General features: G+C 35.0%; 1 protein-coding gene across 3 annotated transcripts in view; it reads right to left on the reverse strand.

The window, feature by feature from the left end:
• Positions 1-21,241, reverse strand: part of LOC111421024 (metabotropic glutamate receptor 4-like) — a 129,792-nt gene extending 108,551 nt beyond the window's left edge. For all 3 annotated transcript variants that reach the window (XR_011641310.1, XM_071198464.1, XM_071198463.1), the window contains exon 1: positions 20,769-21,241. Coding sequence is in view for 2 of the 3 variants with exons in the window: in XM_071198464.1 (XP_071054565.1) it covers positions 20,769-21,128 (360 nt within the window). In the remaining variant the exon portion in view is untranslated. The remainder of the gene's footprint in view (positions 1-20,768) is intronic.
• Positions 21,242-21,536: the final 295 nt, after the last annotated feature.

Below are 21,536 nucleotides of genomic sequence, written 5' to 3' on the forward strand. Positions count from 1 at the left end.
CGATCAACTTATAGGTACTTGCAATTTTTGGAAGAAAAACTTCCGCGTTTACTATGGGATGTACCTCTGGCAAGACGATTAAGAATGTATTTGCAACACGACGGAGCTCCTTCTCATTTTTACCGTAGAGTCACCGATCATCTAAATGAACGTTATCCTAACCGCCGGATCGGTCGAGGTGGACCGCACATTTGGCCAGCCAGATCTCCAGATCTCAATCCTCTGGATTATCACATGTGGGGTTGGATGAAAGATTTAGTATATCAAGAAAAAGTAGACACACGTGAGGCTTTAATCCAAAGAATTTTTGACGCTGCAACGCAAATAAAGGAGCACCGTGCAAAGATAAAAATGCAACGCGAGCCGTTCACAGGCGTGCAGATAAGTGTATTGAAGTAGGAGGTGGAATTTTCGAAAATGTTTAAAATTAATAAATTATTTTTTCAAATTATAATAAAAAGTAACATTATCGCAATTACTTTATTTTTAAATGCATAAGTGTAGCTCAATAAATAAAGTGTAACCTCAATAAGTACTTTATTTTACTGATGCAGTCATAGCACACTTACCTTTTGAGCCCCGCGCTGGGCCATAATTTTTAAATATTATTTTCAAATTCATATAACTCAATAAGTGAAATGAATCGGACATATATTCATATGAACTTTTTTATTACAAATCACCTAAGCAACATGCTCCATTAATAATAATAATAATAATAATAAGCTTTATTTCCATCTTTACAAAAATGCACAGAAAACGTCAAATAATATTCAAACAGTCTGATTTAATCTATTGTAATGGTTCCAGAAAAAAAATCATTTATCGAATACAAGTTTCGTTCTAAAAGATGTTGTTTGAGATAGCTTTTGAATCTCGTGGATGGCTTTATTTTCAAACTATTAGGTAGATGGTTGAAGACCTTAACACAAAAATGAACAGTACTTTTTTGTATCTTAGTATACCGCGTTTTTGGTGGCAGTAAATAGACATTTTCTACTCCACGTGTAACATAACAGTGTTGTTGTTCATATTTTTTAAAGAAAATATAGTTATTTTTTATAAACATTGCGGATTCAAAAATCACTAACGACGGCATTGTCAGAATTTTATAATATTTAAAAAAGGGTTTACACGATTCCCTCATTTGAAGTCCGAAAACTGCTCTCAAACATTTCTTCTGCGCTATGAAGATACGACTTAAATCAACCGAATGACCCCAGAAAATGACCCCATACCGCAGTCGCGACTCAACACATGCGTAATACGCACTTGTAGCCGCTTGCACTGAAACTACCCGCGAAATAGTTCTCAACGCATAGCACGCCCGATTTACCTTGATAGCTAAATCGTTAATATGCTGTTTCCATGAAAGATTCACATCAATTTTAACACCCAAGAACATCACCTCTTCTGCACGGGTAAGTTGTTTGCCATTGAATTGCAAATTGATGTCACAGTTGGTCGCTGCAGCACTCCCAATCATCATAATGTTTGTTTTTTCAATATTAAGTTGAAGGTTGTTGTTAGAAAACCAGTTATACAGTAAACTGAGGTTATTTTGTATTTGTCCTGACAATTGTTGTTCCGTTTTCGCAGTTGATACTGTAGTAGAGTCATCCGCGAATAATATTAGTAAATCATCAATTACTCCAGGAAGATCATTGATGTATAAGAGAAATAGAAACGGTCCCAATATCGATCCTTGCGGCACTCCTTGTAGAACCCGTACCCATTTTGATGCTAGTTCATTTCCCTTTTGATCATAAGCAATAACACACTGTTCCCTGTCTGAGAGGTAAGATCTGAACCACTCTAGCGCAATACCTCGAATTCCCATTGCTTCCATCTTCATTAAAAGGATGTCGTGATGAACACTATCAAACGGTTTGGTTAGATCCATCATTATGCAACCGGTAAGTTCGTTATTGTTTATTCCAGTTAGAATTTTTTCCATCAACTGAAAAATTGCTCTGGTTGTAGATCTACCCTCAATATAGCCATTTTGTGACTCATTCAGTATTTGATTTTTGTAAATGTAGCTTTTAAGTCTCATCAGTACTATCTTTTCAAAAACCTTCGCAACATTAGGTATTAAAGCGATTGGCCTATAATTCGAAAAGTCTGATTTGTCACCTGTTTTATACAATGGCCTTACTAAGGTTCTTTTCAGGTGGTGTGGATAAGTTGCAGAACCAAATGACAATACTACTTAAAGGTTCAGCAAGATAATCGTCGCAAGCTTTTAGAACAGAGATCGGAACTTCGTCGTAACCAACTGCAGACGTATTATTTAAAGACATTATGACCGATTTTACTTCACACGGATCAGTCAGATAAAACGCAAATGATCTCTTTAAGTCGATATTTGTTTTTATAGTGTTGTGTACTTGTAGATTAATCATTTTACCAACCGCTATATTGGCAAAATAAATATTTATTGCATTCAACAGTTCATCATTACTTTTGTAATTGTGTTGAAAATCACATAAATCGAGATCTTCAGATTGCTTATTTTGTCTGAGCGTATTGATGGTATTCCATGTAGCCCTTACTTTATTTTTAGCTGTTTCTATAAAATTGGTGAAAACAGTTCTTTTTGATATCGCTATTTCGTTTCGAACATGTCGGGAGTAAATATTGTAATATTCTTTATCAATTTTACCCATTAACATTCCTTCATATAGTTGACGCTTCACACGCGTTTTGTTTTGTATTTCTTTTGTTAACCATTTATTAGTAGCCGATTTAACATTCATTTTAATTAGCTTTTTCTCTGATTTTTTAATTATGCAATTATGTATTACATTTATGAACTTGTCATATAACTCGTCAGTCTCTTTATAGCTACTTAAAAAATTCCAATCAATTATATGTATTTCAGCATGTATTTCTGAGAGAATTGTATTGCTAAATATACGTTTTTTTAGCATTTTTACTTGTGTGTTGTCATCTATAGTTGTTATTGGAAAAGATATCATACAGCGATCGGAAAGAGTTGAAATGATTACTTCACTGTTACAACTTTCTATGTTCACATAAATATTGTCAATAAGTGAGCTGGAATATTCAGTTATTCGTGTTGGTTTGTTGATAGTTGGTCTAAGATTGTGTCGGTTAAGCATATCTAACAATCTGAGAGTATTAGTATTTCTATTTTCTAGATTTATATTTAAATCACCAGTTAATAATAATTTAGTTTTCAATGTTTGCGGTGAACATTCTAATAGTATGTCCTCTAAAATGTTAAAAAAGTCTTCTATATCCGATTTTGGTGATCGGTATATACAGATAATCGTTACTTTTTGTACATTTAATTTTATAGCACTACATTCAATAACAAATTCTTTACTTTTGTCTTTTATATTCATTAGCTCCGTATACTTGAGATCGTTACGTACTAGTATACAGCTGCCTCCATGTTGATTATTTACCCTTGAAAATGTTGAAGCCACTTTATAACCATCCACTAGTATTACTTCATCAGCTTTCAACCAATGTTCAGTTATTACAAAGTTATTACATTTACAGTGATATCTAAGGATTCTACGAAAACAAGCAGTTCATCAATTTTATTCCGAATACTCTGAATGTTCATGAAGGAGAACTTCATGAAACACCCTGTATATATATATATTATAAATAAATTTTTAGATAAATTTCTTTTATAGAAAATAGAATTACAGCGACAATGTTTTATAAGTAAAAAGACATTGAGATAATGGAATTACGTACAACCCGTAAATGGTTACAAATGGTTTCGGATTAAGCGCGGAACGAGAGCAGTTAGTAAAACGGGGTTTCGATATTCGAGATCCCAAAATTACGAGCGTTTAATTGCTAGTAAACCGGCCATTTAGTTCTATACTGCAGCACGTATTTATTGTTTCATTAACCGAACCCAATTTCTCCGAATAACCAGTCATTTTCCGACGTGCAACGTTCATTTTGAATATCAATCATGATTAAATCGAATATGAAATAAAATGAAGAAAATTTTGTTGTTACACCATAAATTATAAAATAAGATATTGTAGGTTGGGATAAGATGATATTGATCTGAAAGCGTAGTCCCCCTCATTATGTAAGTACAACGTCGTCTGTTCCGCTTAATGGTTCTTCTGTAAGCCATTTGCCGTGGAGTAAAGCGAGCTCCTTAATGATCCGCAAAGCGGAAAAAGAATTTCAAGAAGAGGAATAAGGAGAGTGTTTCGACTGGTTTACACCGCGTGGATCCACTTAAAATAGATGCTGCAGGCGCATTTCAAAAGTTTCACCTATATGTTTCCATATTATGTTTTAATTAACCCTTAATTAACGCTACTCGACGTATAACGTTAATTCCAGGAAATTTCAATTAACGCCGAGCGAATCGAGGGATATTTGATATTTTTGGCGAGCTGTTATTTATAAATTAACGTTTAGGTTTTGTTACAGGTTGGTTTATTTTATTAACGGTCTATATATAACAAAGTTGGGGTTTATACTAAACTTGGTACTAACATGGTTTGCGCGAGTGCATTTAACGGGATGTAAGGTGACGCCGTTAAAACGACATTAAACTTGATATTTCGGTGGCATTGTCGAAAGATGTACGCTTTTCGGTGCCGGATGTGTTATCTCCTTCCGAATTTTCTTTGTTTTTACACTGCGCCACTTGTTTACTCGGCGAAATGGAACCAACATTCGAATCGGCGTCTAGGGAAACTTTGCAAAATATTTACGCGCCGGCTTTTTAAATTTATCGCCAAAATAAACCACTTTACTCTGTGGGGACAAATAATTTTACACCGTTACATCCATTTTCATATTTTTTTAAATCTAATTATTCTTACAACTATAATAATTGCTATCACTTTTAGTTTTTCCGGAAAATGGATCAACTTGGTTTTTTTAAATGGTACATCCTGTATATTATGGTATCTTCCGAAAGAATAAAACAATACGAATCCAACGTCAGTTTTGTTTTGAAAAATTAGGATACATCGAAGTAAATAAAACACCTTTTATGAGCTTTTCTTTTATAATTTTTCAGGGGACAATCTCTTTTTAAAGACCATCATTCCCTCCATCACATTTAGGTCCTGGTGGAATCGCTCTCCCTATTCCTTACTATAATTTAATAAATTATCCGAAAATTTATCCAAATAAGTGCGGAGATAGTGTAACTTGATACTTCTCCCAAAGAATGGGAAGTGTTGTGTTGTGTACTCTCGTGTTTTTTGAAAACATATGAGCAATTAATAAAAGCGCGCCTTGAATGGTGGCTAGATCAAAATAAGATCCTGCCTTATCAACAATATGGCTTCAGAAAGTCGTTTAGTTCGCTGGGCGCAGTAGCAGATTTGGTTACCGAGGTTCAACATGCTTTTTCATAAAATCAATATTGCGCCAGTTTGTTTCTTGATTTGAAAAACGTATATAATTCGGTAAACTTGGACTTATTGGAGCAAAAGATGAACTCTATGGGACTTCCAGCTAAAGTCTGGATTTCGCGATCGAGATATTTATGTCCAAGATAACAGAGGTAATTTTATCGGTCCTAGGAAGCTCTCTCATGGCGTGCCTCAAGACTCCATTCTCAGTCAATATTTATTCCATCGATTTTCATGAGCGGCTAGGGATTACAGCCAAAATCATTCAATATGCTGACGATTTTTACCTTGTATCATCTAAAAACACTTTAGAAGATCTCAATCACAATCTTACAAACACAGTCAGTATTCTAAAGAGGTGGATAGGGGATAACAGGATGACTCTTGCAGCCAATAAGTTGTATTTTTCTCGACACAGAAATATCCCTTCAGGTAACATAAGGCTAAATGATATCATCTTTCCCATTGAGAATTATATAAGATATTTAGGGGTTATGATAGATATCAAATTAACATGGCGGAGACATATTGATTACATTATCGGGAAATGTGAAAAAATTATAAACATATTCCGTATTTTTGTGAAAATAAAGTGGGGCGCAGATTTTCAGACGGCACATAATTTCTATAAAAGTTACATTAGGTCGCATTTGGACTTTGGATGTACTGTATACGGTAGCGCGATGGTAAATCAGCTTGAGCGCATTCGGGTCATTCAGAGCAAAGCGCTTCGGATTTGTTTAGGCGCAATGAAGTCTACTCCTATTGAAACGCTTAACGTTGAAGCTATAGAACTTAACTTCAGACGCAATTTCTGGTCGACGAAGCAGATGGTTAAACTGTCAGCTTCGAACCATAAAACGTTTCAGGCTAAGGTCGCTAAGTTAGCAGTGGAAGTCGTGGGTAGGTTCTGGAAAAATAGGAAAGTTTCTCTCCCCTCGCCTATTTTCTGTTTTGAAACGTTGGTTTTTCCAAATACGTCCTTTTTTGAGTACTTTGGCTCACATCAAGTGATTATTCCTCCATATGGGAATGATGTTTGGGAAAATAAAGAATTGTTTGTTGAGACCCTGCAGTGGATAGAGGATAGTTTGGTTATTTATACTCACACTTCCAAATCTGCAAGTGATTGTGCTTTTTTGATACCTACTATTGATTACCATGCCAGTTTTAAACTTAATCCATCCACTAGTATTTTTGCGGCGGAAGCAACAGCAATTTTGGAGGCCTTAAAGTATATAGATAGAAATATACGACCAAATAGTAGCGTTAACCGATTCAAAAAGTGTCCTATTATCTATAAAACACAGGAAACACTTCTCGAAATACCAGCCTGTTATGGTGGAAATTTTGAACAATGTCGCTAGGTTGAATGGTCAAGGCCATGTGGTAAAACTTTTATGGGTGAAGGCTCACGCTGGTTTTGTCCATAATGAGCACGTAGATAAGTTAGCTAAAACGTTTAAAAGTTGAAAACGAACTGAGCTCGTATCTATCTGCAGGGAGAAAATTGTAAAGGAGGACTGGTGCAGACACTGGGATCAAACATATCGGCACAGGCAGGCGAAGCACATTCGAGGCGTGACGTTTCTAGAAATTTCTTTTCAACTATTGTCAGGCTGAAGTCCGGCCATGGATGTTACCGTGCCCATCTAAATAAAATTAATATTTTACACTCCCCCAGTTGTTCGTGTGGGTTTGAGACAGAGGATTTGATCATATATTTTTCAACTGCGATAAATACGAATATATCGGCCGGAATTCATCAGTCTTTGCTTTTGCTCTTTGATGTTATCACGATTTTAAGCAGAAATTGTTTTGAGATTTTTAAAAATCATTTTTGTTTTCATGAGGAAGAGTGCCATTATTATTTGATATCTTTTAGTTAAATTACTTCTTGTGAATTTGGATTAGTCGTTTTGCACTGTGGCTTATGGGCTGAGATCCCGCGAGCCATATAAATAAATTTAAAAAAATTTGATACTCGTATTTGCTCCTAGAGTCTGAAAGTTTGTAAGCATATTTTGTGCAATTTCTTCATAATTTGGTGCTTTATGGTTACCTAGGGAGTTTTCGACTACCAACACAAAACTTTTCCAAGCCTACTTTCCGGAATAGTCATAACTTTAATAAAATCTGTGTCTTTCATGAATTGCTGTATTTGAGGACCATCAAATATTCCACCTTCAACTTTTCCATACTAAGCTTCCGAAATTTTCTACAAATGTAATTAAAGCAATCTCCTTCCTTGTCCAACGCTTTTACAAATTGCTTTGTCATTAATAACTTAATATGAGTGTAACCTTGCCGAAAAAATATCTTTGAGCTATAATTACAATAGAGCTTCCTTCAATGATATTAGTAGTGATCTTAATAGTATTAGATGGGACACTGTATTAGCCAACCTAAACGCTAATGATGCTACAGACTTTTTTTATAAACATTTGTTTCTGGCAATAAAAAAACATGTTCCACAAAAGTCCCGGTATGTGAAAGGTTACCCGCCCTGGTTTGCAAGGGATACGATTCGGGTGTTAAATGAAAAACGTAGGATGCATAAACGGTGGAAGCTCTATGGTAATCAGTTGGATTACGTTACTTTTTCGCTTTTGCGTGGTCGCTCAAAGTTTCTGGTCGATCGCGATCACATAACATACATGGAACGCGTTCAGGATAATATTGTCACAGAGCCGAAACAATTTTGGTCTTATCTGAGACGCAGGAGAGGCGTCGAGTATGATGGTACTGTAGCTTCTGATGGGAACAGTTTTCACACCACCGTCTGCTATCGTGCTTGACGAGGGGGGCGTGATAGGTTTGTCTAACGTGTCTGTTGGGTCCTTTACTATTGCTGAAGTACACAAAGCATTACATGGGATAACGTTGAATATGAATGGATACCATCAATCTTGATTAGGAACTGCTCTGAGGCTATGGCAATACCCCTATACTTAATTTATAATAAATCTTTGCAACAGGGGATTTTTCCAAACGCGTGGAAGCAGGCCAACGTAGTCCCAATTTTCAAGAATGGTGCTAGGAATTTAGTTACTAATTACCGACCGATATCATTATTGCCCATTATTTGCAAGGTTTTTGAGAAATTAGTGTACACCAGCGTCTTTTTTCAAGTCAAACAGAATATACATATGAGTCAACATGGGTTTTATCCCGGACGATCAGTTGAAACCAATTTACTGGAATACACAGATTTTCTGTTCTCGGCACTTGATAATAACGTACAGGTGGATGCGGTGTACACTGATTTTAGCAAGGCATTTGATAAGGTGGACCACACTATACTGTTAAATAAGCTACGATATTTTGGCGTGACGGGTGGCTTGCTGCGTTGGTTTGGTTCCTACGTGTCCGAACGCACCCAAGTAGTACGCATGGGCGGCTACTCTTCGCATCCATCTATAGTGTTAATGATATATTCTCTTGTATAACCAATTCACGCTGTTTAATGTATGCTGATGATTTAAAAATTTTCTTGCCGGTTCGGACCACAGATGATTGTATGAAGTTGCAGACTGACCTTGACAGGCTTGACCAGTTCTGTGTTAGAAATCACCTTATTCTAAATATTGCCAAATGCCATACTATTTCATTTACTAAAAAACGCGATTACATCAAATATAACTATTGTATTGGTACGGAAGGCCTGCGTCGAGTGACGCACACCGTCGATCTTGGTGTAACACTCGACCAGAAGCTGATATTTGACAGACACGTTGACGGAGTGGTAATAAAATGTTATAGAATGTTAGGCTTTATAAAACGATCCACCGAGCATTTCACTACCTCAAGTGCAATTATAAGCATGTATACTGCTTATATTGGCAGTGTCTTAAACTTTGGAAGCATTGTCTGGAATCCACAATATGCGGTTTACATTGAACGGTTAGAAAAAGTTCAAAAATGTTTAATTAAATATCTTTGCTACAAAACCAGACGTGAATATGTGGATTATCCCGCAAGCTGTGAGATGTTCGGATTTCTGACTCTCCGTCAACGACGAGCATATAATGACGTACATTTTCTGTTCAAGCTTGTCAGTGGTCTTTCTGATTCACCGTCTTTACTGGCTAGGATCAACTTTCATGTTTCCCCGCGGCAACTGCGATATGACTTTTTGTTTTACGCACCTATGCCGCGAACAAATGCTTATCGGAAGTCCCCTATTCTCAGAAAGGAGCGTACCGCTGATCGCATTAATTGCGATTTATTCGCGTATATCCAGCTAGTGTTAAGCGCAACATCAGAACCGCCATTATATCTTCACCTGCCGTATCGCTATGATTGTAATTGTTTTAGAAATTAGAATTTTTTTTTAGTTGTACTTCACCAATGTATGTTGTGGAACAACTTTATTGGGTTCGTCCCGTTGTTGTTCTCTTGTTCAAATAAATAAATAAAATAAATAAATAACAACCGAGAGTTCATCATATCCCACACTGCCAGACTTGATATTTAATCCTTCATTTCTATCTTTCATTACTATATTTACACTTTCTTCGTGACAAACTCATGTTTTAAAAGACAAGACAAATATATTAGAATGATCATTCAGCAATTGAAACAAAATATTAACACATGACAACTTATCCAGATTCACGTGTAGTACTTTAATATTGTCAAATAACTGAGATCTCAGCTGTTCTGCGAAGTAAGGGGTCTGAGAGTGGGGATCGCGTGATGTTTGTATGCGCGAAAAAGTTGCGCAGAAGCCTAATCAGGACTAGGGAAATAAATTTTATTACTAACAAGCCGATAATAATTGTTCAAAATATAAGATATGTGAAAATCATAAAAAACAAGAGCACATTCAGTACTTTCATGAATATATTCATGAATAATTTGCAAAGATGAGCTATGTTATTCTGCAGTAAAAATCAGATTTGCTGCAATTTAGCAAAAAGTGTCAATACTACTCCTAACTAAAAACTAGTACTGCCTCTACTGCTTGGAGAAAACCAAATTTTCAATATACCGGGTGTTTCATTTAAAATGACATGCTTATACCTCAAAATCAAAAACTCGAATCGAATAAATTTCAAGTAAACATTTTTTAAAATTGATTACTTTTTGCTTAAAATTCAAATGGTGTTAGCTTACACCATCGCATTTATGTTCGAAAATTTCCTGTCCTAAAACTTTATATCAAATAGTTACAAAATTTCTGGAATGTGGTAACGTGGAGGAAAAAAAACGAACACGTGTAAGATCGGTTACGAATGAACAGAAGCAAATAGCTGTTTTAGCAGCTGTAGATGTTAATTCTCATGTAAGTTGCCGTCAATTCAGATTCAGGCATTTCGTTAACGAGTGTACATCTGATTTTGAAACTTAATAAGTCTCATTCGTGTCATGTCTCTCTGTCGTCTACATGGCGATGATTTCGAAAATACTCGTTGGCTAAGACAAGTTGATCATCAAAAACCTTGGTCAGTTAATGTCTGGTGCGGCATTGTTGGCAATAAAATAATTTATTGATAGCAATTTGAATGGCAGAAAGTATCGGAATTTTTTGTTGAACGATTTACCGGTTTTGTTGGAAGACCTTACTCTGGAGCGAAGACTTGCGCTATGGTATCAGCATGATGGATGCCCATCTCATTATGCTCTAGCCGCAAGAGTGCCCCCCTTTTCACCAAAAAAAGTTTACTTGAAACTTTTTCCGATTCGAGTTTTGGTTTTCGAGATATAAGCATATGTCATTTTAAATGAAACACCCTATATATACCGGGTGATTCAGACCACCCGTACCAGGGATTTTTCTCAAAAACGCGATTACCTAAGAAGTTGCAATAAAAAATATGATAATAATAAATTCGTCGTGCAGTTAATGCTATAAGGAGGCGAGCAAGAAGGTGTGTGGCTGTTGATAGCAACGTTTTTGAACGTTAAAGTTTCTTTGCGTTCGTTTTTGTTCTTAAAATTTGAAATAGATGTTTAAAAAATCATTGTTATTGTTTGTTCAGATTGTTATTTAATTAATTACTTCAGCATTTTTTATAATACATGTTTAGTTACCATTACTGTAATCATCAATAGCAGTTAAACGTTGCATTAAATCTAAGAAGAGTTAAAGCAAAAGTTGTTTATTTTTAGAATATCTATTCTACGATAAAATACGTCACTACCACCAACTTCCGGTGTTACCAGCGTGATATCATATTTTTTATTGCAACTTTTTAGGTAATCGCGTTATTGAGAAAAATTCCTGGTACGGGTGGTCTGAATCACCCGGTATACATATACAGGTGTACAAAAAGTATGGAATAATGGTTCTACAACCTAAACTTTAACTTATATTAAAAAAAGTTTTAAATAATAGTTATTTGAAACTATTTTCCGCATATCTTGGCTTAGAAATTAAATAAAAATTATGACGGCAGTCTGAGTTACGACATGGTGAGTGTGTTTTTTAAATGGAACATCTTGCATATTTTAAGGTTTTTGGATTCCTTTTGACAAGGTGTTGCAAAATGCCATAAGGTTTTAATGCTTTAAACAGCATAGTTTTCGAGATATTGAAACTTTTATTTAAAAAGATTTGACGTAGCGACAATCAAATTATGACGTCATTATGAAATAGACAACCTAAGCCTTGACGTCACAGGGATGGGCGGAGCTTATACCGACTCTAAACATCTTCGTTGCTAACTGTGTTGCTAACGAAAAACCTAGAACTATTAAAACTCTAGGTTAACGATGAAGCTATATTTTATTAAAATTTATTTCGGTGCAACAAGTTTCGGAATAATTATTCCTTCATCAGGCACGACTGAAAGTACATTGTGTAACGTCAACGAAGATCATCTTCTCGTACTTGTTCCAATAGTCCAATTTTATCAACCATCCGAGACAGATGGACTCCAAATAATTTTTATTTCATAATTTGTAAGTCATAAACCCCATTACATAACCAAATAATACCCTTTCTCTTCTTTACAGTTTAATATTGGAAAAATTCCCTTTCTTTTGATAAGTTTTGTTACAATAATTTGACTTTTTTGACGATGAAACACGTGAGTCATAATAACTTTTTAGAAAAATTTATACTAACCTTGAAATTTTTACAATTTATTATAAATATATTATAACACGCCCTTCAGGATTTTAAATTTTAAATTTTTAGTTTTTAAGAAAAACATTTTAAGGCTTTTAAGGCTTTATGACATTTGAAATGTCATCACTTAGTTTATTTTATATTAACACTAATAGACAACCTAAGCCAACATTTAATTAAGATTATTAACATTTTTATTGATATTTTTATGGCGATTTATCTTAGCAACTATGGTTAGCAACGAAATTGTTTGGAGTTGCGCCCACCTCTGTGACGTCAGACTTAGGCAGTCTATTAAAAAATTGCATATGGGGATTTTTCGTTAGCAACGAAGATGTTTAGAGTCGGTATAAGCTCCGCCCATCCCTGTGACGTCAAGGCTTAGGTTGTCAAAAGCATTAAAATATACCGAGTGTTCCATTTAAAAAAAATTCTACACCAAGATATGCGGAAAATACTTTCAAGCAACTTTTATTTAAAACTTTTTTTTAATATAAGTTGAAGTTTAGGCTATAGAACCATTATTTCCATACTTTTTATACACCCTGTATATATTTGGTTAACGAAAAGTAACGAAAAATATATCTACTATCTGAATTGTTCATTTCTTGAGGTACTTTCGAGTACGTCGTAATAAATGAGGATTGGAACTGAGAGTGGTTCTGAGAGAGAATAAACTCGTCATTTTCCTTATCTAAATAACACCCAGCTCAAATGTTAGACATGTCCCTTGAAGACCTTGTAGAAGCTGGTGAAGTCTTTTCCCAATTTTACAATTTATCAAATATCAACAACGAAATCGAACTATGGAAAAAACTATGGCAAGATAAACCTGACTCAAAAGAATTAAGTGTTGTGGATGTCATAAAAGATGCCGAAATTTTTTTCCCTGAAACGAGAAAAGCCTTTATAATTTTGGTCACTTTACCCTGCACGACATATACTGTTGAACGATCTTTTAGCAGCTTGAGGACAATAAAACCTGGCTTAGAAGCACTATGGCAGAACGTCGCACAGTGGTCCGAGCGGTAAGAAAACCCGATCGAAAATATTATTTTGGTGTTAGCAATTAGCTAGATTTATGAAACTTGGCATATGATTATAAGACCAAAAGGGTAATGTTGTGTCAAAATTTGAATTAAATTCGTCAACCGGAAGTAGTACTACGCAAGCAGTACTTTATTTAAATTCATACTCATTTTCTTTTCATATAAATTAGGACTTTAAAGAAGAATATTACTATAAAATTTTGTGCAAAACATTAGACGTATATTACTTCACATTTTTTTGTGTAATTACGTGATCGCAAATTCCTATCTAAATTGTTTTATAGAGGACTTATACCGGATGTCTCACGTAACTGGTTCGTTAGAACTTTTTTAGGTACCACTATTCGTAGCAGTTTGAAATTTTGACAACATGGATTGTTCATTCGAAGCTTTCGATCTAAAATACTTTCAAGATGGCCGCCACTTCCGGTCTACCGGATGTAGACCACAACTTCGTTATTTTAAATGGAATGCTATAGTTTTTAATGTACCTTTTAATTATATTCGACAAAATAAGTTGACTTTGATAAAAGTTATTGGTACCTACCATTTTTCGTTTTCGAGTTATTTTGTTTTTAAGTTTTTCTTTGGCAAATTGCTTTATGCTCTTTAAAACCTTATATCTCAGCCAACGTTCATTCAAAAAAGCTCTAAATTGGCACGATTACTCTTGAGATGTTGTCAAACAGATTGTCATTTGTTGTATTAAAGTATCTTATACAGGGCGGTCAAAAATTTAATTATCGTTTCTCCATATTAAATGGTAAGAAAGTCGAAAATTTTAAATGGAACGCCCCATATTTTTTTACCCTATCAGAAATGGAATTTGATAAAAATGTGGCAAAATTAATTGGCAGAATTAGCTGGTTAGATAGCTCAATTTTACTTAGCTTTTACTAAAAATGTTTTAAGAACTATTCGAGAATAAACTCATCGCTCTTAATTTGAAGTGATATTGGAGACCATAATACGTAAGTTTGCAGCCTACTTATAGTAGAATTTTCCCATGATACTGAGATAGTCCACATACATTTCAAATTATTCGAGATAATATAAAATATTTTGTTATATTCACCAACATAACAAAATTTATCTCAATTTGTGTGAGTCTTCTTCATTTTCTAGATCTTGTTCCTCTATATTTACTTCTTCATCATTATTGTCTTCTTCTTCACTTTCTTCATCATCATCATCTTCTTCTTTACCTTCCTTTTCTTCTAGAGATTTGTCCAGTATAGTAAATTTTTCATGTCTTCATTCATATTTTTATATCTTTCTGAACATTCTTTATAAAAGTTACTAATAAATGGATCGGAGCTCAGTAATAGTCTTTTAAATAAATCTTCATTTGTTTGAAGTCTACCACATTTTCTTGTGTGACACTCTCTAAATCTGCGTACTTGTTTGTTTTTTGCTTCTTGATAAATAAGATCCACAATTATGTGTTAAGTAATCTTTGACTGCCAATTTTTTGGTTAAGGCGCACGTTGGCGCAAGATTTCTTTCTTATGCTATGTACACCATACCTTCAGCAATAAAAAAATGTTAGCTACAATTGTTCGATTTTGTTCGCTCGCAAGATATTTAATTTAAAAGATTGAATGGTCAAAAAATATAAGTATTTATTGACGTCAATAGAAATGGTTGTAATTTTTTTCAACAAACATCTTTTGAAATTTGGAAAGGCGTAAAATGAAGACCTTTCTGTACTTTATAAGAAACCAACGACACAATATTTTCAAGTAGTGATATACCATCTTTTTTGTTTTCTAAAGTTGTGTCGTTTTCTAAAAAATTTCCTTATACAAAATAAGGTAATTGTAATAGCAATTTATTTCGCGCAGTAGCTATTATAAAACATCAAAGACTTCATAAACTTCACTAAGAGTCTATTAATGGTTAAAATATATGTAACATTTAAAAAAACAACACTATAAAATTTTTTTTTTAATTGATTTTCGATCGGGTTTCGAGTGTTTTCGGACCACTGTGCGTCGTCTCAATGGTCTTCCCATGATGAGTGTGTACAGGAAGCATATTTTTGAAAACATTGAGGGTTTTATAAATAATCTGGTTGACAAATTCGCGAAGAAGCCACGAAAATTATGTTTTAAATAATTTGGTGTTATTTTTCAATTTTTTGTCGTGCCCCTCCCCCTGGCCCACTGGCTGGCGACGCCCTTGGTCGTGCCTGATGAAGGAATAAGTTATTCCGAAACTTGTTGCACCGAAATAAATTTTAATAAAATATAGTTTTATTGTTAACCTAGAGTTTTAATAGTTCTATCAATATTGAACGATAAATATTGAATCTACAATTGCTAAAAGGCTTAAGTTGTCTATAGACTGCCTAAGTCTGACGTCACAGAGGTGGGCGGAGCTTATACTGACTCCAAACAATTTCGTTGTCACTTAGTTTATTTTATATTAACACTAATAGACAACCTAAGCCAACATTTAATTAAGATTATTAACATTTTAATTGATATTTTTATGGCGATTTATCTTAGCAACTGTAGTTAGCAACGAAATTGTTTGGAGTCGGTATAAGCTCCGCCCATCTCTGTGACGTCAAGGCTTAGGTTGTCAAAAACCATAAAATATACAGGGTGTTCCATTTAAAAAAATCCAAGATATGCGGAAAATATTTTCAAGTAACTTTTATTTAAAACTTTTTTTTAATATAAGTTGAAGTTTAGGCTGTAGAACCATTATTTCCATACTTTTTGTACACCCTGTATATATTTGGTTAACGAAAAGTAACGAAAAATATATCTACTATCTGAATTGTTCATTTCTTGAGGTACTTTCGAGTACGTCGTAATAAATGAGGATTGGAACTGAGAGTGGTTCCGAGAGAGAACACACGTCATTTTCCTTATCTAAATTACACCCAGCTCATATGTTAGACATGTCCCTTGAAGACCTTGTAGAAGCTGGTGAAGTCTTTTCCCAATTTTACAATTTATCAAATATCAACAACGAAATCGAACTATGGAAAAAACTATGGCAAGATAAACCTGACTCAAAAGAATTAAGTTTTGTGGATGTCATAAAAGATGCCGACATTTTTTTCCCTGAAACGAGAAAAGCCTTTATAATTTTGGTCACTTTACCCTGCACGACATATACTGTTGAACGATCTTTTAGCAGCTTGAGGACAATAAAACCTGGCTTAGAAGCACTATGGCAGAACGTCGTCCCAATAATCTTCCCATGATGAGTGCGTATAGGAAGCATATTTTTGAAAACATTGAGGGTTTTATAAATAATCTGGTTGACAAATTCGCGAAGAAGCCGCGAAAATTATGTTTTAAATAATCCCCGGCCCACTGGCTGGCGACGCCCTTGGTCGTGCCTGATGAAGGAATAAGTTATTCCGAAACTTGTTGCACCGAAATAAATTTTAATAAAATATAGCTTCATCGTTAACCTAGAGTTTTAATAGTTCTATCAATATAGAACTATGAATATTGAATCTACAATTGCTAAAAGGCTTAAGTTGTCTATAGACTGCCTAAGTCCGACGTCACAGAGGTGGGCTGAGCTTATACTGACTCCAAACAATTTCGTTGTCACTTAGTTTATTTTATATTAACACTAATAGACAACCTAAGTCAACATTTAATTAAGATTATTAACATTTTAATTGATATTTTTATGGCGATTTATCTTAGCAACTATGGTTAGCAACGAAATTGTTTGGAGTTGCGCCCACCTCTGTGACGTCAGACTTAGACAGTCTATTAAAAAATTGCATATAGGGATTTTTCGTTAGCAACGAAGATGTTCGGAGTCGGTATAAGCTCCGCCCATCCCTGTGACGTCAAGGCTTAGGTTGTCAAAAACCATAAAATATACAGGGGGTTCCATTTAAAAAAATTTCCACGCCAAGATATGCGGAAAATACTTTCAAGTAACTTTTATTTATAACTTTTTTTAATATAAGTTGAAGTTTAGGCTGTAGAACCATTATTTCCATACTTTTTGTACACCCTGTATATATTTGGTTAACGAAAAGTAACGAAAAATGTATCTACTATCTGAATTGTTCATTTCTTGAGGTACTTTCAAGTACGTCGTAATAAATGAGGATTGGAACTGAGAGTGGTTCTGAGAGAGAATAAACTCGTCATTTTCCTTATCTAAATTACACCCAGCTCAAATGTTAGACATGTCCCTTGAAGACCTTGTAGAAGCTGGTGAAGTCTTTTCCCAATTTTACAATTTATCAAATATCAACAACGAAATCGAACTATGGAAAAAACTATGGCAAGATAAACCTGACTCAAAAGAATTAAGTGTTGTGGATGTCATAAAAGATGCCGACATTTTTTCCCTGAAACGAGAAAAGCCTTTATAATTTTGGTCACTTTACCCTGCACGACATATACTGTTGAACGATCTTTTAGCAGCTTGAGGACAATAAAACCTGGCTTAGAAGCACTATGGCAGAACGTCGTCTCAATGATCTTCCCATGATGAGTACGTATAGGAAGCATATTTTTGAAAACATTGAGGGTTTTATAAATAATCTGGTTGACAAATTCGCGAAGAAGCCACGAAAATTATGTTTTAATTAATTTGGTGTTATTTTTCAATTTTTTTGTCATGCCCCTCCCCTGGCCCACTAGCTGGCGACGCCCTTGGTCGTGCCTGATGAAGGAATAAGTTATTCCGAAACTTGTTGCACCGAAATAAATTTTAATAAAATATAGCTTCATAGTTAACCTAGAGTTTTAATAGTTCTATCAATATTGAACGATGAATATTGAATCTACAATTGCTAAAAGGCTTAAGTTGTCTATAGACTCCCTAAGTCTGACGTCACAGAGGTGGGCGGAGCTTATACTGACTCCAAACAATTTCGTTGTCACTTAGTTTATTTTATATTAACACTAATAGACAACCTAAGCCAACATTTAATTAAGATTATTAACATTTTAATTGATGTTTTTATGGCGATTTATCTTAGCAACTGTGGTTAGCAACGAAATTGTTTGGAGTCGGATAAGCTCCACCCACCTCTGTGACGTCAGACTTAGGCAGTCTATTGAAAAATTGTATATGGGGATTTTTTGTTAGCAACGAAGATGTTTGGAGTCGGTATAAGCTCCGCCCACCTCTGTGACGTCAAGGCTTAGGTTGTCAAAAACCATCAAATATACAGGGTGTTCCATTTAAAAAAAAATCTACTCCAAGATATGCAGAAAATACTTTCAAGCAACTTTTATTTATAACTTTTTTTTAATATAAGTTGAAGTTTAGGCTGTAGAACCATTATTTCCATACTTTTTATACACCCTGTATATATTTGGTTAACGAAAAGTAACGAAAAATGTATCTACTATCTGAATTGTTCATTTCTTGAGGTACTTTCGAGTACGTCGTAATAAATGAGGATTGGAACTGAGAGTGGTTCCGAGAGAGAATAAACTCGTCATTTTCCTTATCTAAATTACGCCCAGCTCAAATGTTAGACATGTCCCTTGAAGACCTTGTAGAAGGCGGTGAAGTCTTTTCCCAATTTTACAATTTATCAAATATCAACAACGAAATCGAACTATGGAAAAAACTATGGCAAGATAAACCTGACTCAAAAGAATTAAGTGTTGTGGATGTCATAAAAGATGCCGACATTTTTTTCCCTGAAACGAGAAAAGCCTTTATAATTTTGGTCACTTTACCCTGCACGACATATACTGTTGAACGATCTTTTAGCAGCTTGAGGACAATAAAACCTGGCTTAGAAGCACTATGGCAGAACGTCGTCTCAATGATCTTCCCATGATGAGTGCGTATAGGAAGCATATTTTTGAAAACATTGAGGGTTTTATAAATAATCAGGTTGACAAATTCGCGAAGAAGCCACGAAAATTATGTTTTAAATAATTTGGTGTTATTTTTCAATCTTTTTGTCATGCCCCCCCCCCCTGGCCCACTGGCTGGCGTCGCCCTTGGTCGTACCTGATGAAGGAATAAGTTATTCCGAAACTTGTTCCACCGAAATAAATTTTAATAAAATGTAGCTTCATTGTTAACCTAGAGTTTTAATAGTTCTATCAATATTGAACGATGAATATTGAATCTACAATTGCTAAAAGGCTTAAGTTCTCTATAGACTGCCTAAGTCTGACGTCACAGAGGTGGGCGGAGCTTATACTGACTCCAAACAATTTCGTTGTCACTTAGTTTATTTTATATTAACACTAATAGACAACCTAAGCCAACATTTAATTAAGATTATTAACATTTTAATTGATATTTTTATGGCGATTTATCTTAGCAACTGTGGTTAGCAACGAAATTGTTTGGAGTCGGTATAAGCTCCGCCCATCTCTGTGACGTCAAGGCTTAGGTTGTCAAAAACCATAAAATATACAGGATGTTCCATTTAAAGAAAATCCAAGATATGCGGAAAATACTTTCAAGTAACTTTTATTTAAAACTTTTTTTTAATATAAGTTGAAGTTTAGGCTGTAGAACCATTATTTCCATACTTTTTATACACCCTGTATATATTTGGTTAACGAAAAGTAACGAAAAATGTATCTACTATCTGAATTGTTCATTTCTTGAGGTACTTTCGAGTACGTCGTAATAAATGAGGATTGGAACTGAGAGTGGTTCCGAGAGAGAATAAACTCAAAGTGTAAACGAAACCGGTAAAATCTCAATGACGCGGTCTCCTTAATTTATATTTCACGTCCGAGCCCCTAGGAGTTCTTCGGTCCACAAAGACCCGGCGGAGGGCTTTGCAAGAAATTATTTATGGCCCACTTCACTTCGAACTTCCGTTCCAGAAAACACCTTGTAAATCAAAGCGCGTCGCGTAGGCATTCTCTTTTAGCAGAAATTAATTTGCGATTACGCTTCAATAATTTCGATAATTTGTCGCTTTTTTATTCATCTTTTCCAATTAGCTACATACATTATTTTTAACTTCATAGGTACAAACGGGCTTTGAGATATTGCTTTTACAAAATAAATTTTTAAATTATTATCGTATAGACAAAAACAAGCGGTTCATTGTTATTCATGTATGCAGTACATTAAAGCTGTTTAACCGGATTGCGACCAAAAACAAGCACTAAAGTGGAAGATGAATTATCTCTCTTGAATAGATATCAATGCGAGAGTTTGTTCTGGAAAGTGCTAAAAGTTACTGCATAAAGCTAGATTATGTGTAGTTAAAATAACCAGCGCTATACCCACGAAGAAATGTAATACAGCCCAGGTACATAAATTAAATAACAAAAATTAACTCACCTGGTTCATGTAGGATCTAACAAACTCCATGGATTGTTCCAAAGCATAAGTATCGCTGCTGCATGAATCTATGATAAGCGCCCCAAGTGTAACATTAGGTAAAAGTTCTGTACTGTTGTTGATCTCGTCGATGGCATAAAGCATAGCTTCCAATCTTTGCATGCCTTTTTCTTCTTTGACTGCACCACAAGGTGCCTCAGGATTTCCACTGAGTTGTTCGTGCATGGGGAAGATGCCGCCTAAGATGACGTCCCCGTGAATCCTCAAAAGCTTGTCGTCAACCAGGTAGGAAGAACGTGCGGATTCGACGAGATGCTGCGACCACCAAAAGAGCCAGAAAATGTAGCACGCGCGGCCCATCTTACGTAAATGAAAAATGGACAAACTGTAGGATCAATTGGATAATTCAGAGGATGCCTCAAATTCCCCGGCGGGAAGACGCGGACGATGCTCAATCATTTCGAACGAAATCGTCGAATGTTTCCACCCTCGAAATTCAACCCCTTACTAGTGGCGCGTTTCCATCCCGATGGTATATATAACGTCCTAGCGGCACCTGCGCCGAAAACGCTAACCCCGTCGTCATGGCAATACGCGACTATACATCCGCTTCCGTAAAATCTAGCCAATCGTGAAACTATTTCAATTAGCCAAAAAGATTTGCAAATAATCATCTTCGTTGAGAGCCGTTTATATTAAACGTGTAGCTGGGATTACACACATATCATTTTGTACTAACAACAATTTACTCCTTTGACATTAACTTTT

This window comes from Onthophagus taurus, chromosome 8, assembly GCF_036711975.1.
Source record: "Onthophagus taurus isolate NC chromosome 8, IU_Otau_3.0, whole genome shotgun sequence".
NCBI lineage: Eukaryota > Metazoa > Arthropoda > Insecta > Coleoptera > Scarabaeidae > Onthophagus > Onthophagus taurus.